This window comes from Mustelus asterias, chromosome 2 (genome assembly GCF_964213995.1).
Source record: "Mustelus asterias chromosome 2, sMusAst1.hap1.1, whole genome shotgun sequence".
NCBI lineage: Eukaryota > Metazoa > Chordata > Chondrichthyes > Carcharhiniformes > Triakidae > Mustelus > Mustelus asterias.
In genome coordinates, this window is record NC_135802.1 from 109739819 (window position 1) to 109758056 (window position 18238).

Below are 18238 nucleotides of genomic sequence, written 5' to 3' on the forward strand. Positions count from 1 at the left end.
TCTCACCCAACTGAAGAAGAGTCAACTTCGCCCCACTGATCAGCTGTAAGTTTCACTCTTTTACTATGAAATATGGTTCTATTGAATATAAAATAGATTTGTAAAACAAATGGAGGGCTGATTAATTATCCAAAACTCTATTTACATCAGTGTGAAACGTTTCTTCGTTACCTAAGTTTGAGTTAATTGAAAGCTTTTCCTGCTCTATTCCAAGAATTGTTTCATTACCAGCTTAAAAGACCACACCTATTACACAATGTGTTATTTCCATTTCTCAGAGAAGCCATTGTTGTGACAGCTTCATGTGAGGTTAACAATGAAAGGCAAATTTTCCATTGCATTTTGCCTACTGGAAGTGCAGATCAAGAATTTGGGTGTGTGCCTCTCAATCCTCTAGCCTCAATAAGTGGAAATTTGTCATTATCACTAAAGAAGCAGTATTAGGTAAGCTAATGGGGCTAAAGGTCGACAAGTCTCCTGGCCCTGATGGAATGCATCCCAGGGTACTAAAAGAGATGGCGGGGGAAATAGCAAATACCAGTATCTTAAACAAAGGAGACTACAATTGGATGAGGAAGGAGTTGGCTAAAGGGTTAATCAGCCACGGATATCTCAGGAAATAAAGGAGGGTATCAAATTGAAAAATAATGTATATAAAGTGGCAAAGATTAGTGGGAAACTAGAGGATTGGGAAATCTTTAAAGGTCCATGGAAAGCCACAAAAAAAGTTACAAAGAAAAGTAAGATACATTATGAGAGTAAACTACCTCAGAATATAAAAACAAATAGCAAAAGTTTCTACAAATATACTATAAGAAAAAGAGTGGCTAAAGTAAACATTGGTCCTTTAGAGAATGAGAAGGGTGATTTAATAACAGGAAATGAGGAAATGGCTGAGGCATTGAACAGGTATTTTGTGTTGGTCTTCACAGTGGAAGACACAAATAATATGCCAAAAATTGATGACAGGTGAGGACCTAGAAATGATTATTATCACTAAAGAAGCAGTGTTAGGCAAGCTAATGGGGCTAAAGGCAGACAAGTCTCCTGGCCCTGATGGAATGCATCCCGGGGTACTAAAAGAGATGGCGGGGGAAATAGCAAATACACTCATGATAATTTACTAAAATTTGCTCGTCTCTGAGGCGGTTCCTGCAGATTGGAAAAGAGCAAATGTGATGCCACTGTTTAAAAAAGGAGGTAGATAAAAGGTGAGTAACTATAGGCCGGTTAGCTTAACTTCTGTAGTCGGGAAAATGCTTGAATATATCATCAAGGAAGAAACAGCAAGACATCTGGATAAAAATTGTCCCAATGGGAAGACACAGCATGGGTTCATGCAAGGCAGGTCATGTTTAAGTAATTTAGTGGAATTCTTTGAGGACATTACGAGAGCGGTGGACAACGGGGAACCAGTGGATGTGGTGTATCTGGATTTCCAGAAGGCAATCAACAAGGTGCCGCACAAACGACTGCCCATGAGATAAAGGTGCACAATGTTACGGGTAATGTATTAGCATGGATAGAGGATTGGTTAACTAACAGAAAGCAAAGAATGGGGATAAATGGGTGTTTTTCTGGTTGGCGATCAGTGACTAGTGGTGTGCCTCAGGGATCAGTGATGGGACCGCAATTGTTTACAATTTACATAGATGATTTGGAGTTCAGGACCAAGTGTAGTGTGTCAAAGTTCGCAGATGACACTAAGATGAGTGGTAGAGCAAAGTGTGACACTGAACGTCTGCAAAGGGATACAGATAGTCTAAGTGAGTGGGCAAGGGTCTGGCAGATGGAGTACAACGTTGGCAAATGTGAGGTCATCCATTTTGGTAGGAATAACAGCAAAATGGACTATTATTTAAATGGTAAAAAATTGCAGCATGCTGCTGTGCAGAGGGGCCTTGTGCATGAATCACAAAAAGTTGGTTTGCAGGTGCAGCAGGTAATTAAGAAGGCAAATGGAATTTTGTCCTTCATTGTTAGAGGGATGCAGTTTAAAAGCAGTGAGGTTATGTTGCAGCTGTATAAGGTGCTGGTGAGGCCACACCTGGAATACTGTGTACAGTTTTAGTCTCCTTACTTGAAAAAGGATACACTGGTACTGGAGGGGGTGCAGAGTAGATTCACTCGGTTGATTCCGGAGTTGAGAGGGTTGGCTTATGAGGAGAGACTGAGTAGACTGGGGCTATACTCATTGGAATTAAGAAGAATGAGGAGAGATCTTATAGAAACATATAAGATTATGAAGGGAATAGGTAAGATAGAAACAGGGAAGTTGTTTCCACTGGCAGGTGAAACCAGAACTAGGGAGCATGGCCTCAAAATAAGGGGGAGCACATTTAGGACTGAATTGAGCAGGAACGTCTTTACCCAAGGGGTTGTGAATCTGTGGAATTCCCTGCCCAGTGAAGCAGTTGAGGCTACCTCATTGAATGTTTTTAAGGCAAAAATAGAATTATGATGAGCGGCCATTAAATTAAGTGGAACTGAGTCCATGAAAAGATCAGCCATGATCTTATTGAATGAGTCATAGAGTCATAGAGGTTTACAGCATGGAAACAGGCCCTTCGGCCCAACTTGTTCATGCCGCCCTTTTTTTTAAAAAACCCCTAAACTAATCTCAATTGCCCGCATTTGGCCCATATCCCTTTATACCCATTGTACCCATGTAACTATCTAAATGCTTTTTAAAACATAAACTTGTACCCGCCTCTACTACTACCTCTGGCAGGTTGTTGCAGACACCACCCTCTGTGTGAAAAAATTGCCCCTCTGGACACTTTTGTATCTCTCCCCTCTCACCTTAATCCTATGCCCCCTAGTTTTAGACTCCCCTACCTTTGGGAAAAGATTTCGACTATCTACCTTGTCTATGCCCCTCATTATTTTATAGACTTCTATAAGGTCACCCCTCAGCCTCCTACGCTCCAGAGAAAAAAGTCCCAGTCTATTCAGCCTCTCCTTATAACTTAATCCATCAGGTCCTGGTAGCATCCTAGTAAATCTTTTCTGCACTCTTTCTAGTTTAATAATATCCTTTCTATAATAGGGTGACCAGAATTGCACACAGTATTCCAAGTGTGGCCCTACCAATGTCTTGTACAACTTCAACAAGACGTCCCAATTCCTGTATTCAATGTTCTGACCGATGAAACCAAGCATGCCGAATGCCTTCTTCACCACTCTGTCCACCTGTGACTCCACTTTCAAGGAACTATGAACATGCACCCCCAGATCTCTTTGTTCTGTAACTCTCCCCAACGCCCTACCATTAACTGAGTAAGTCCTGCCCTGGTTCAATCTACCAAAATGCATTACCTCGCATTTGTCTAAATTAAACTCCATCTGCCATTCGTCAGCCCACTGGCCCAATTGATCAAGATCCCGCTGCAATTGGAGATAACCTTCCTCACTTTCCACCATGCCACCAATCTTGGTGTCATCTGCAAACTTGTGGAATGGTGGAGCAAGCTCGAGGGGCCAAGTGGCCTACTCCTGCTCCTAGTTCTTATGTTCTTATCTAAAATTGCATCTCCATTTGTTTCTGTTTCAGGCTTCCATCTGCTACAGAGTTTGCACTGGAGTAAGTAAACAGCTGGTCAAAGTTTTATATTGCTCATGGACATTGGGGAGGTAATGGTCTAGTGGTATTATTGCCAGACTATTAATCAGAAACTCAGCTAATGTTCTGCGGACCCAGGTTTGAATCCCACCATGGCAGCTGGTGGAATTTGAATTCAATAAAAAATATCTGGAATTAAGAATTTTCTGATGACCATGAAACCCATTGTCGATTGTCAGAAAAACCCATCTGGCTCACTAATGTCCTTTAGGGAAGGAAGTCTGCCGTCCTTACCTGGTCTGCCCTACATGTGACTCTAGAGCCACAGCAATGTGTTTGACTCTCAACTGTCCTCCGAGGGCAATCAGGGATGGGTAATAAATGCCAGCCAGCAACGCCCATGTCCCACGAATGAATAGAACATTTTTGTATATAACTTAAAATGCAATTTTAAGAACTGCCTGTTTGTCCACAATAAATGATTATTGCAATAATTTATCTTTTTTGTATGAAAAAACTTAAACGATCCAATCATTTAAACAATGTAATTAACACCACAAAGTGGAAATTTCCTGAGGAAATTTGTATCCATTCAGCAATTGCCACTTTAATCCACTGAGTTTAATTTTTGCTATCAAGTCTGTTATGTGGTACTTTATCAATTTCCTTTTGAAAGCCCATATATGCAACATCAAATACACTGCACTCCTCAATCCCTTCTATTACTTTACTAGGGTCTCAGTCTTTTTAATTAAAAACAACTTGCCTTCAACAAATCTGTGTTGGATTTCATTTATGGATGCGTATTTTTTCATTTGCCAATAATTTTGTCCAGGATTATAAAGGTTTCTCCACCACTGACATTAGAGTGAGCTGTTGGATAAATTCCTCACCTCTATTTTGAACACTGGTGTAACATTTGCAAACCTCTGGTCCTCTGGCATCTTTCTCAGATTAGAAGATTGTGGCTAACATGTCTGCAATTTCCACCCTTATTTAACAACCTAGGATGATCGCACCTGAATCAGGTGATTTTTTGACTTTGACTTTTTGTTCCTCTTCATTTTTATCTGATCCAACTTCTCCAGTATCTCCTCATTTATCGTGACATTGACAGCATTCTCCTTATTAGTGATGATAGATATAAATTTAATATAACAACACATGCTGTCTGCCTCTCAAAGACCTCCTTTTTGATCTCAAATCAACCCCACCTTTTTAGTACACAAAAAACTTGTGTTTCTTTTGACGTGATGTATTAAAAATTGTCTTGTTTCTTTTTTCAATTGTCCTTTATACGTTTTGTATTCAGCTTGAATCTCAACTGAATTATGAACATTTATCATAAGTCTCCTTTTTCTGTTTGATTTTATTCTGCTTATCTTTAGTCATGGAGAAGTTCTACCTTTGTCTGCCCTTCCATTTCTTCATTGTGGGAATGTATATTACTCAACATTGATTTTCCAAAAACTTGGCCCACTATTAAATTAAGTTCTGTACCTCAATTCTTTTTAGCCATTTTCGTTCTGTATCCCTTGATAAGCTTACCTAACAAAAATTTATCAGAGTTCTGAGAATTTTGATTAGCTCAATGGAGGAACCCACCGCCCCCCGCCCCCCCAATCCCCCCCGCCCCCCCACCTCTCCCCCGACCCCACCATGGCATGTTTTGTGGTGATGGAGGTGCCCTGACATTGGCTGGCACTGAGATCCTCCGGTCCTGCCTCTGTCAATGGCTTTTCCCATTGTTCGCACCATTTGCTGCTGGGTTGCCATTGGTATAACCGGAAAATCCCACCAGCGGGAATGGACGGAAAATTTCAGCCAACATCTACTGCCTTTTGGGAGGCAGAATGCCACTGTTTCTCTCACCTTCATGTGAAAAAATGTTTCCTGATTTCACTCTGTAATGGCCGAATTCTAGTTTTAGGAATATGCCCCTTATTTTAGATTCTGGCACCAGAGAAAATTGATGATCACAATCTGCCTTATCAGATCCCTTAATCATTATAAATTCCACAAGTGAATTACTCCTCAATCCAAAACTCAAGAGAACACAATCAAAATTTACAACCTATCCTAATAATGTAAGAGCCACAATATCACTCTGCAAAAGATTCAGCATAGAGTAGTGATTCAGCATAGCTAGGCTTAATTTGTCAGAAAACAAAGGGTGGGATTTTCTGGCCACACTCGCCCCAAGACCGGAAAATCCCGCCCGAGGTTAATAGACCTTTGCTACGATTCCCGTGGGGGCAAGATGGGAAAATTCTGCCCAAAATGTCTAGTACTGTCCAAAAAGAAAATCAAACCAGAATGTAAGAGAACAGTGAAGAATGAAAAGATCAGACAGGTAGACACATTGTGTAACCCAGGAAGTATGTTAACATCGGATGGAAATTGTGACCTAGAAATAAGATGAAGGATTGGAATGGCTAAAGATGCATATCAAAAAATGAAAGAGATTATGATCAACTCAAAATTAACCATGAAAATAAAGCTGAGAATCCTGGAATGGAACTTCACGCCAATTTTGATATACGGAAGAGAGTGTTGGACGATCAGTGAATCAACACAGAGAAGAATTGAACCTGCAGAATTGTGATGTTTGAGGTGAATGATGACAATATCGTGGCCAGGCCAAACTGCCAGTGAAGAGGTGCTGGTAAAATCGGACTCAAAGGAATTCCGCTGACCAAGATCAGGAAGAGACAGTTGGAATTTCTTGGGCACATAATAAGAAATTATGATTTAGAGGGCCCTATTTTACCATTTTGATTCTAAGTGCTGGACGGACTTGAAACTGAGAGTGTTTCAGATCCGATATTTAGACCTGTTCTCAGGTGCCCCCATACGCACTCTGCCTGAAAAAATATCAGCAATTCCAAATTGTGCTGCAGAAGCCCGTGGGCGGGGCTTAACGCGCCCGAAATCCTGCAGCTCCGATCGGCGCCTCCAGCTGCACATGCGCAGAAAAAAAATGGTAGAGTGCAGCTCCCCTGCTACATCCCTCCCGGGCCGAATAATGCCTTCCCATGGTCCCCACAGACATTGTCCCACCCCCCCCAACATTACTGACCCCCTTATCCCCCCACCCCCTCCACCACCCAGACTGATCGTGGGCCCTTGCCCCCCACCAATCTCAGGCTGAGTGGCAGCGGACCCCCCTTACCCCAACTGATCTCAGGCAGAGTGGCTGAGGACCCCTCCCCTTCCCTCCCCACTGATCGGAACCACGCCTGGAATGGGGGGCGGGGGGGGGGATCCATTACCAACCCCCCCCCCCCCCCGCCCCCCATTCCAGGCGTGGTCCCGATCGCGGCCATTTTCAGGCCTTGATAATGGGGGAACCGGTGTGGAGACGGGCATGGATCGCACTACTTGCCTCAAGCCCAACTTTACCAAGTTTTTGCGCCCGAAAATGGGTGCAACTTGATGGTAAAAGTGGGCCCAGAAAGTCTGATGGGAAAGATCATGATGGTAAAAGAGATCAAGGTGGACAAAGAACAATTTTTTAAAGAACCATGCAAACTGGCTGAGTATACTAAGATGATCCACGCCTCTAGAGCAAGAGAGAGGTTCATGGTCATCAATTCGCTTGTTGGGGAATGCTACCTGAAGAGATTGAGAGAGAGAGAGAGATATCATTCTGCATGGTTTACAGAATGAGAAGTATTTAGTGCACAGACATATAAGACAGCAAACTGAACAAGTGCATGGCCTACATGGAGCGGTCACAGTTCCTAGCATCAAACACCCACATAAATAGATCAAGCTCAACTACATGAAAAAATGACTGTGATTCTGAGCTTCAATGAAGATGCCAACAGTGTTGAGGCATTTTGAGCATGGATGGAGAATATAGTGAACGCACAGCTTCTATAGTGACTGCGTTCAAGTTGCCATTTAACAGGAATTAACCATTCTGCAATGAAAGATACATTTGATATTGCAAAGGGTTTGCCAAGACATGCACTGATCCACAAGAGCAGATATGCAGGCAAAAGATTTCCCCATTGTGAACAGAATCATTAATTACACACATGCCCATTCAGCCTCTTTGAGGTCAAGCTGTGTCATTCCAAAATAGAAAAGGGTATTATTCAAATGTACAGATAATGTGTGCAGCTGGATTTTCCAAAACCAGTTGAACTAGCATCCAATGTCAATTTTATTACAAGAGGGCACTAAATAGATGCGTGCAGTAGTATTGTTTTCACATATTTGCTGGAGAAATAAATTACTAACTCAAGTTGCGTCCTGGTTGAACCAACAGCTAATACTTTTTCACTCTATTCGGAGCATTATCAGTGACAGCTTCAGTGCCAGGGGAATTTTGACCCAAAGACAATGACACAAAATTGTTGGGGGACACTTAGCAGCACATCTCTGATCTCCCACCCAATTTGACCACAGCTGAACCTGACATCCACATAAACTAACTTTTAGTTGGATCACTGGACTGTAACTTGGAGCAGGAATATAGTGCATTTCCTCTCTTCATATCCCAAAGGCACAGAAACCATTTCCTTACTTACAGATGCACTAACTCAGCACACACCAGAAGGTGAACCCAGAGCTTTCCTAATATCACATCCATTTGTTTTCCCTTGTCACAAACAAATCACAGCCAATAGGATAGCAGGTAATTACTTCCAGGTCATCACTATTACAACAAAGGTCAGTAGCTCACCACCTGAGGAATCACAGTTGTGAATTCACAAAGTACTGCCCGATATACAAACATTTCAAGATGGTGTTTTCGTGTGCTCCTAAATTGTGTAACTTGTGTAAGAAAGACGTACTTCCCAAAGCCCTGTGATCCTTCCTGAAATTCAAATCCCAGTTCCAGTTTTATTTCATTTAATTTCTGCTTCCTAACACAAACTGTAAAGTAATAATTCTAGAATGCCATTTTCAGTGAGTTACTTCAGCTCAGTTATATTTTTGACTAAAACTGCAGATAATAAAGATTTTATTCACATATTTTAATATTTGATGAGCAATTTTTGACGATAATAAATGTCTCCAGATCCAAGGTATATCCTTTTTTTATGGAAAGTATCACTCTCAGTTCAGATGTAGAATGGAATAGTTTAATAACTAAATAATAAAATGACCTTTTTCACCTCTTGAATACAATACCTGTCCAAAAGATATACTGACATTTGTGAGACCTAAAATGAAAGCGGAGAATAGTATAACTATATAACAGATTGGTCAGCATCTGGAAGTGAAGGACATGCTAATTTTTCGGATGGGACCTTGACAAAACTCTACAGCTTCCTCTTACTCTTCCAGAAGCTAACTAACTTGAGTAGTTGCAGCATTGTTATGTTTGTTCAAACTTCCTGTGTTTTCTTTCTTTTTATTTCTTCATAGGATATGTTGTATTTTCATGTTTTTAGTGCGAAGCAGATACGGGTGCCATTTCCAATTGAGCACCCCTACTATTCCCACATTTCCAAGTTTGCTGTATTTCCGAACTTCCTTTCACCAAATGATCCACACACCGGGGTACGGGCTGGACAGCTGCTGCCCATTAATCCTGACATGCCGGCAAAAATTCCTGATGTGACCGTGTCCAGGAAAATCAAAGGTAATGGAGGCAATTCTCCCAAAAAAATTCTAAGTGTCGAATTTGCATAAAAACTGGAGTGAATCCCACGGTGTTTTTTCAGCGGGAGTTTTAAAATGAATCTCCCACACTGAGCACTGCAGAGTTCACTAATGTGAATCACAGTGAAATTCAGTGGGCAGGGCCTATTCCCAATGGAGAGGCCGGCAGCATAGCGCTGAGCGGGCCATTGCACATGCGCCGATCTGTCAGCGCTGAGACCAGCGCATGCGCAGTAGTCCCGCACTGCTGGCCTCTCGATCACTGACCAGCTCAATCTCTGGCCAGCCCTGCAACCCCTGCATTACTGGCACACAGACCCCGCCCCCCGCGGTCCAATTGCAGGCCCCTGACGTGTCCAGGCCAGCCTTGACCCCCCCCCCCTCCCCCCAGCCTGCCTCGATGGCCCCACTCCCCCTGCAGCTCCAATCTCCTGATGATTCCCCCCGACTGGCAGCCCTGACCCTCCCCATAGCAGGCTGACCCCCCACTCCTACCCCGATGGACAGCCCCGATCGCTGGCCTCCCTCCCTCTGTCACTCAGCCCGACTGCAGAGTGGCAACAGGACCCCCCCCAACCCCACCAATCGCCCCCCAGAGGCCTGGCCCCCATCAGGCACAACCCCCTCCCCCCATTATGCCCCACCACGGACACTGCCCGTGCCCGGTGAGCAGTGTGCCAAGGTGCCCCTGGGCATTGTCACTTTGCCTCTTGGGCAGTGCCGGGGGCCCAAGCTGTCACTGCCAAGGTGGCAATGCCATGGGGGCAATGCCAAGGTGACAATGCCAAAGGGACATCCCCCCGGTGCCCACCCTCTGGGAGGCCTCGATGGCCCCCCCTTCACTCCAGTGGGGTCGGGCTGCAAGTGGGGAGCTTTAGTAAACCCCGCTGAAGTGAACCACTCCTGACGGGATGGGGAGATGCTAGCGGGCCCAGAGATTTCTGTCCCGGGCCCACTAATGATATTTAAAATATATGGTCATACTGATTTCAGTAATTTATGCAGCTCTGCACCGATTTCTGACATGGAGCTGACAGTGCCGGAAATCCAGCTGCCGGAGACATGCAGAGGCCATGGCGCCCAACAGGAGACTGCATCCGCTCAAGTCTCCCGGCCCACTGCGTTACACAAACAGCACAGCGGGCTGGGAGAATCACCCCCAACACACATATATATGAAAGCAGTTCATGGAATATGCTGAAATAAGTGTTGGATCCTCCGGCCGTTCACGCCAGCGGAATTATCTGGCCCGCTGCAGTGACAGATTTGGCTGAGCGCCCTCGCTTGCAGTGGCGGCAGAGCGTGAACAGCCAGAGAATTCCGGCTAAGTTATACTTTTGATTACCTTCCTCAAAAATTTGCTCATTTAACTTAGTTTCCTGATAACAGCCACAGCATTTATTTTAAATCGTTCCAGTGCAATTCCACCTTTTATTGACCATTGGAATAGCCTCAGATCATCAGCTTCAAGAATTATTAGGCAACATTGTTTGAGGTTTCTTTGGGGCAATCACAAGTGACCTTCCCTTTCTCCACCATGTCCAGGATCATCCCCATTATCAAACATTGGTCCTCATCTCAACTGCCTTGTTCAAAGTTTTTCAAACTTTTGCATTCTTAATAGTATTTTTTCTGTTGTTTTTCAAGGAAAATACTTGTCTATAGTTATAACATTTAACGATTGGTGAAAATATCAGCAAGTATTTCATAAATTCCTGATGTAACCTCTTCTGAAAGGTCAATTTTTACTGGAAAGTGATTCCAAAGACAACTAGAAATTACCGTTCGAGGTAGAATTATTTTCACATATTTACGTTTGAGACTTTCTATTAGTCGGAATCATTTGAGGCAGAGACCAATTAAATTTATTTGTTACATTTTCATAGTTTCAAAATCATGAAACCTTATTGTCATCCAGACTTCAATAGCAATGCAGGGCAATATTCTGTTGGCAAATCCATATTAAGCCATAGTTTTTGAGCTATCTGTATGTACCATTAGTGTACAATTGAAGCCCCAGCCTTATGAGCAAGAGATGCTGCTTACAGTATATTTGCATGATACCTACTTATAAAAGCCTGATCTTCCTAAAAGCATGAGTTGGAGATGCAGGTGTTGGTCTAGGATGGGCACAGTAAGAAGTCTCACAACACCAGGTTAAAGTCCAACAGGTTTATTTGGAATCACGTGCTTTTAGAGCGCTGCTCCTTCATTAGATGAAGGCCAGCCCCAATCTCCTGATTTTTTCCTCCTCACCACCCGCCACAGCAGCCCTGAGTGCACCCCCCCTCCCCCCTCCGCCCCCCACCCCTGCACCCCCATCTGGATTGATCCCAATGCACAGTGCCAGTGAGTCACTCCCCCACCAATAGGCCCTGCCCCCTCTGCCCTCCCCCCTTGGCACTGTCTGATGCCCGGTGGGTAGTGCCACGGTGCCCCTTAGGCATTGCCAGTTTGCCCCTTGGCAAAGGACATCACCAAGGGGCAACACCCCCCCCCCCCCCCCCCACCCCTTAGCCCCAACCTCACAGGGGAGCCTCAGTGGCCTTTCTTCTCTCCAGCGGGGTCAGACCGCATGTTCCCTGTTAGTGGGGAGCAGGAGTAAACCCTGCTGGAGGGAACCACTCCTGGAGCTATTTACATCGGGGGAGGTGGAAGGAGCGGGAGACCCACCTCCATTTTTGCTTCTGTTCCTGCCACCAATTACACCTCCATGTTGGCTGATAGGTGGCAGGCCTGACTCCAGCTCCTTCCCGCCTCCCCCAATATAATACCTCCAGCTGGCACTGGCAGTAGAAGGCATGATCACAACTTCACAAAATTCCCAGTTCCTGATTCCCGCCTCAGAGTTGAAGATCTAGCCAGGTATCCAGCTAAAAGTCAGGTATTCAGTTACAGATTTGAAGAACCCTCCATAAATTAGTATCTGATCACACTATGATCAGTTTTTAATCAGTCAACTAGACAGACCGTGACCGTAAATGCGGGCAGTTGGGATTAGCTTAGGGTTTTTTAAAAAAAAGGGCGGCATGGACAAGTTGGGCCAAAGGGCCTGTTTCCATGCTGTAAACTTCTATGACCTCTCTAATATATTTTCAGCTATTCTGGTTGATTTAAATTGATTTTGTCACCTGACTTCATATTAAATAACTTTGCTCTGAGAACAAGCCCTGATTTGATTGGCTGACAAATGTCTAAGTTTTGCAATCATTTAATAACTCAAAACTGGAACCAGAGGGCACAACCTCAGGCTAAAGGGACGATCCTTTAAAACAGAGATGAGGAGGAATTTCTTCAGCCAAAGAGTGGTGAAACTGTGGAACTCTTTGCCGCAGAAGGCTGTGGAGGCCAGGTCATTGAGTGTATTTAGCGAGCAGAGACTGATCACCAAGTTCCACACACAGGAGGACAGCCTCAACCGGGATCTTGGGTTCATGCCACACTATCTGTAACCCCCACGACTTGCCTGGGCTTGCAAAATCTCACTAACTGTCCTGGCTGGAGACAATACACATCTCTTTAACCTGTGCTTAACCCTCTCTCCACTCACATTGTCTGTACCTTTAAGACTTGATTACCTGTAAAGACTCGCATTCCAACCATTATTTTGTAAATTGAGTTTGTGTCTTTATATGCCCTGTTTGTGAACTGAAATCCCACTCACCTGATGAAGGAGCAGCGCTCCGAAAGCTAGTGGCTTTTGCTGCCAAATAAACCTGTTGGATTTTAACCTGGTGTTGTGAGACTTCTTACTGTGTTTACCCCAGTCCAACGCCGGCATCTCCACATCACAGTGAGTGCTCAAGGCAGAGAGTACAAAACCAAGGAATTTGCACCATATCTTTGCGACACACTGATTAGGCCCCAGCTGGAGTAATGTGTCCGGTTCTACACACCACACTTTAAGCTGGATATCAAGGCTTTGGAGAGGGAGATATAACTTGGAATGCTGGACTTCAGTTACGTTGAGAGACTCGAGAAGCTGGTGTTGTTCTCGTTGGAGCAGAGGTGGTTGAGTGGTGATTTGAGGTGGTCAAATTCTTGAAGGCCTTTGATGAAGTAAATGAGGAGAAACAGTTTCTGGTGGCACAATCTGGTCAGAAGACACAGATTTCAGATTTTTTTATGCAGCTGACATGATCTAGAACACACTGCCTGAAACAACGGCCAAAGGTTCACCAGTGACTTGCAGAATGGAAACGGAAAAGGGAAATTTCAGAATTATTGGAACAGAGCAAGGAACTGGGACTAATTAGCTTGCTCTTTTCAAGATGCAGCACCAAGAGAAAGAGCCAAATTGCCTCCTCTGCTGGATCTTTCTGTTATTATGTAGGATGAATTGAGGCAATTTGATCCAAGTTAGTATTCACATTTCACAAGAATATCCACTCCCACGTTCATTTACGTTCCCAAGTATTGACTGGATTTCCTCTCAACTGATACTGAAGACTCTGCCGCTATAGCTGCTAGTATTAAGGTATTTCCAGTTTTTGGGAGCTTGGGAGTTGGCAATTCATGAACAGTCCACTCTTGTTCCCATTGAGGCAGGAAGACTTTGTGCCATCTCCTCATTTCAGTGATTGTAGCATTTAGTTGTGTGTGAGACCCACACTTCTGGCTGGCTGAACGTTCAGCAGGGGGCCCAGTAGCTTGCATAGCTCGCACACGTTCCACTGAGCCTACACCTCTTGAAGGCAGCTCAGTCGTTAGACAGAAGCTGCTGAAGATTGCTTTTTGGGCAAATGTCTGCAAGAGGAAACAAATGGAGCACCAAGAAAGAAGGAGCGCTCAAAGTTCAAGGATACAATGTTGGAGGCCTCAGCAGAGATTGGCATGAGGAGCAATTTAGCAATGACAATCACATCATCAACCACTGTGCAAGGTGACCACTGAATTCTTCCCTCTCCCTTGCAGGGTAAGATCACATGCAATCACAGGGAGCAGAGCAAAACTGATAAGAGGTCAGGTATGCGTGCATTTCCTCAGCCCTACAGAGGAGATGTTTCTCCCCATCATGGGGCCAGCTACAGTGGAACCTGTTGCAACTGATATCACAGAACACTGAGGATGATGGTATGATCTTGGCTCTTGCATTCAGCAGCCCCTGTGGCTGCCCCCAAACTGTTTCTGGAGCCTGACCCCTGTTAGCATCTGTAATCTCCACCTCCCCAACACTGGAACAAAAAAATCTATCCTTTCAGGTACTTCCTCCTGAGGTGGGCGCTCTGAACCTGAGCAACGGTCTAAGGTTATCTCCTTCTGCATCTTCTCCCAAGCTCTATGGTTACCATGCATACTAATTTCAATCAAGCTGTTGTACTCAGTGGAGGTGCAGATTGTAAGTCAGAGTAATGTTCATCGTGCACCAGTTTTGCCAATCACGCGTTGGACCTAGAAAATCCGCCCCTCTCTCCAGGATTCTGAGGATCCATTCACGATTCTGTCTCAGCAAAGACATTGCTAGCATTGCTGCTGCAGTTTGGTATTGGTCCTGGGTACCGATCCTGGTGTTTCATTGCACGTCTGAAGCGTGCAACTTCTCAGAATCAGGTTTAGAACAAAAGAGCAGAGTCTCAACCAGTGTTGGGTTCCTAATCTGCACCTTCTGCTGCTCAACTAATCCCTCTTAGCCTAATGCTCGGCTTGACCTGTCTCTCCCAGGCTGCATCTTCTTGCTTTTGCCACTCAAGCAAGCCCGTCTCATGCTCAGGCTGCAGCTCCAACCATATACAGGAAGTCCCTTCCCTCCAGAGAGCTTTAGAACACCAAAACAATTGGATATGGAAAACAAAACTGGCCCAAAACTGGAGGGAAAGTCCTGGTGCCTGGAGTAAAGACTGAGCAGACCTAGGTACTACAAGTGAGATCGCTGCGGATGAACTGATCATTGCTATTTATGCTAATATGCTTTAACATGCCTGACCTACTGATTATGTGCAATGCTATAAGGCAGATTTTCTGAGCACCTGAGAACTTAAAAAAATTACCTATAGTATTTTTTTTAAATGTCGATGATAACAGCATTGTTTCTGAATCAGAAGATTATGCTAAGCCCCAGTCTAGACTCTCGAGTACATAATCCGGATTGAATCTTCAGCGCCTACATTGTTGAAGTTGCTGTCTGTCAAATGAGATGTTAATCCAATGCCCTTGGCATAAAAAGATTCTTAGGCACTATTCAGAAAAGTGCAGGTGCATTCTCCAGGTGCCCTGGTCATCATTATCCACCAAGTAACACAACTGAAACTGATCTGATCATTTATCTCACTGCTGTTTACGGGACTTTCTTCTATATTAATTGGCTGCATTTTCCTACATTAGACCAATACGTTTCAGAAGTACCCTCTCCCGCCCTGTGCAATGTCCATAATGAGTATAATTAGTTGTAAGGTGATTGATGCACTCTTCCCACAACTGGCAAATGTTGATGTCCAGATGCTCAGAGATGAGAAGCTTTCTTCTTCTGGCTGGCTGCCGGCCCCTTTCAAGCTGCTGCAGGATCTCATCTTCCTCCAACAACATCAATCTTCTGCTCAACTCCACTGCCCGCCTCAAATCCTATCCAACACTACCAACATAGCTTGCCAGGAGTTTGCCAAAATTAATTTAATTAATCTGGCACCAGGGCCTTCACTAGGGTCAGCAGCACAAGAGGCAAGCAAAACCTCTCTCCTGGCAACAAGGAAAACCTCCACTTGTAACAGTCTCACTCAGAGGAGTCCCAAGGATGGTTAGGAAATTTTTGCAGTGTACTGTGCTTTTAAAGAGCCTTTGTTGGCCAGAGTGGTGCACGTCATGTGGCTGTGCTGTGCCAAAATGGATAAATATTTTATTCCTAGGACTTGCATCCTTTTACTTAATGAGCATGTAAATATTAATGAGTTTTTAAAAAAATGTTGAGTAATGAAAATATCATTGGGTTGGATGACTTACTGAACTCAGTATTAATAATGAAATTGAGTTAATATCAGATGATCTTGCATTAACAGCAGCTGTTAAAGATTTAGGTATTTTCATTTAATTCCTTCAATCTTTCCCAATTAGACCACTAGCACCATCCAACATTTAAAATCACTTTAACTAATTGATTGTCAAGAGAAGCCCTGAAATCATAGAAACCCTACAGTGCAGAAGGAGGCCATTCGGCCCATCAAGTCTGCACCGACCACAATCCCACCCAGGCCCTACCCCCACATATTTTACCCACTAATCCCTCTAACCTACGCATCCCAGGACTCTAAGGGGCAATTTTTTAAACCTGGCCAATCAACCTAACCCGCACATCTTTGGACTGTGGGAAGAAACCGGAGCACCCGGAGGAAACCTACACAGACACGAGGAGAATGTGCAAACTCCACACAGACAGTGACCCGAGCCGGGAATCGAACCCGGGACCCTGGAGCTGTGAAGCAGCAGTGCTAACCACTGTGCTACCATGCCGCCCTGATGACAAGACTGCTTTTTTAATTATACAGTTTGGTTTTATAAACAGCCATGGAATTCATTCCAAATTCTTTGCTGCCAAATTGCAGGATTTCCATATAGATATGAAACCCAGGAAATACCCACTCAAGCAAAAAGTGTAGCTTGGCCAGGACAAGAAGGATATTCTCAGGTAAGATATTTTCTGAAAAATAAAACAAAAATTTCTAAATGCCTTTCAGTTGCTCACATTTAATGGCGGCTTATTCTTAACACTGGTTAAATCAACCTCCTCCGATTAAGTCGGAGGGTGGATGGGGCTGATGTGGGACTCCCTGCTGGCAGCGGTGGATTGGGAATCAGGCTCAGAAATGAGCCAGTTCACACTCTGAACCCGCTGCAATTTAGTGGTGGCTTAGGGATGAAATGGGGGCCACGGGGTTTTCCTGAGCCCTTGGCATGTCACTCAACAAACCCTGTTAGGTTGCCTCGCACCATTTTTTGAATTACCCAGAAATATGGGGAGTCCGTCGTTGCCATTTGCTTTCTCCATGGCAATGTCTCGGCCAATAAGAGTTGACCTGCCACAAATCAGCGTCCCCTTCTGTGATATAAATTGTCGTAACTGTTTGAAATTTAACATTCTTGTGTTTGTCCTGATGAGTGCAAGATGAAAAGCTTTGGCAACATGTCCCTCTTTTCAGCGATATGCAAATGCTAAATTAATTTAAACTTTTGTCTAAAATCTTGTAGAGGGAGGTCCAAAATCAATATAATTGTTTGTTTCCAATACTGGATCTCTTCAAATACAGCTTGGTAGCCCCTCTTTTTCATTGCAGATTCCTAAATCGACCAAAGAACAAAAACAAATCTATCCAACGCCACCAAAGCTTATTGCCCCCAACAGGTCAGAGCGAGCCGTAGAACATACCATTTCTGAAAGAACTGCTAATATGCTGAAAAATATCGAGAAATCACATTGGCTAACCATGTACAAGAGGGAGTTCACAGGTAGGAAACAGCTAGAACTGAAAGATCCTAACATTTCGTTAGTTCCTGCAACACATGGATTCTAATTATTATTAGATTTTGATGACTGACCTCATGCATTTCTACACAAATGAGTGACTATAAACCAACATCAACTACTGATTCTGAGAAAAGACATCTGAAATTTTAGAGCTTGACTTTATGTTTATCTTTCTGGAGTTGCTGACCAGGTTGCAGTTTATTCCCGGCATAGGCAGTCCTTTATCTTTATTTTTATCAATGAATGGTTTATAGGCTACAAACTGCAACATTTCTGGAGACTTGGCATTCACTGTTTCACTGAATCTTTTACTTATTTTTATAATTAGGCAGCGGACCAATGAATCCCATTCAGTTGGATGATTATTTTGAGAAAGAAATAGCAAAAGTGACAGGAAAATCCAACTACTTCGCAGAGCTAGTAAGTAACCGGTTACATTCAGGGGAACGGTCATTAAGATAATGATTTATGTACACAGCAGCAACTAGCTTTAAAAACTCTTAAATGTTTAGTTTAGGTTATTTATTAGTGTTACAAGTAGGCTTACACTAACACTGCAATGATGTTACTGTGAAAAATCGTCGCACTCCGATGCCGGTTCGGGT

General features: G+C 43.9%; 1 protein-coding gene across 1 annotated transcript in view; it reads left to right on the plus strand.

Annotated features, from left to right (window-relative positions):
- The window catches only part of spmip4 (sperm microtubule inner protein 4), a 37938-nt gene that overhangs the window by 9034 nt on the left and 10666 nt on the right, over window positions 1-18238 (plus strand). The window contains exons 3-6 of the mRNA XM_078200586.1: window positions 8971-9161; window positions 16714-16796; window positions 17443-17614; window positions 17962-18053. Coding sequence (XP_078056712.1) covers window positions 8971-9161; window positions 16714-16796; window positions 17443-17614; window positions 17962-18053 — 538 coding nt within the window. The remainder of the gene's footprint in view (window positions 1-8970; window positions 9162-16713; window positions 16797-17442; window positions 17615-17961; window positions 18054-18238) is intronic.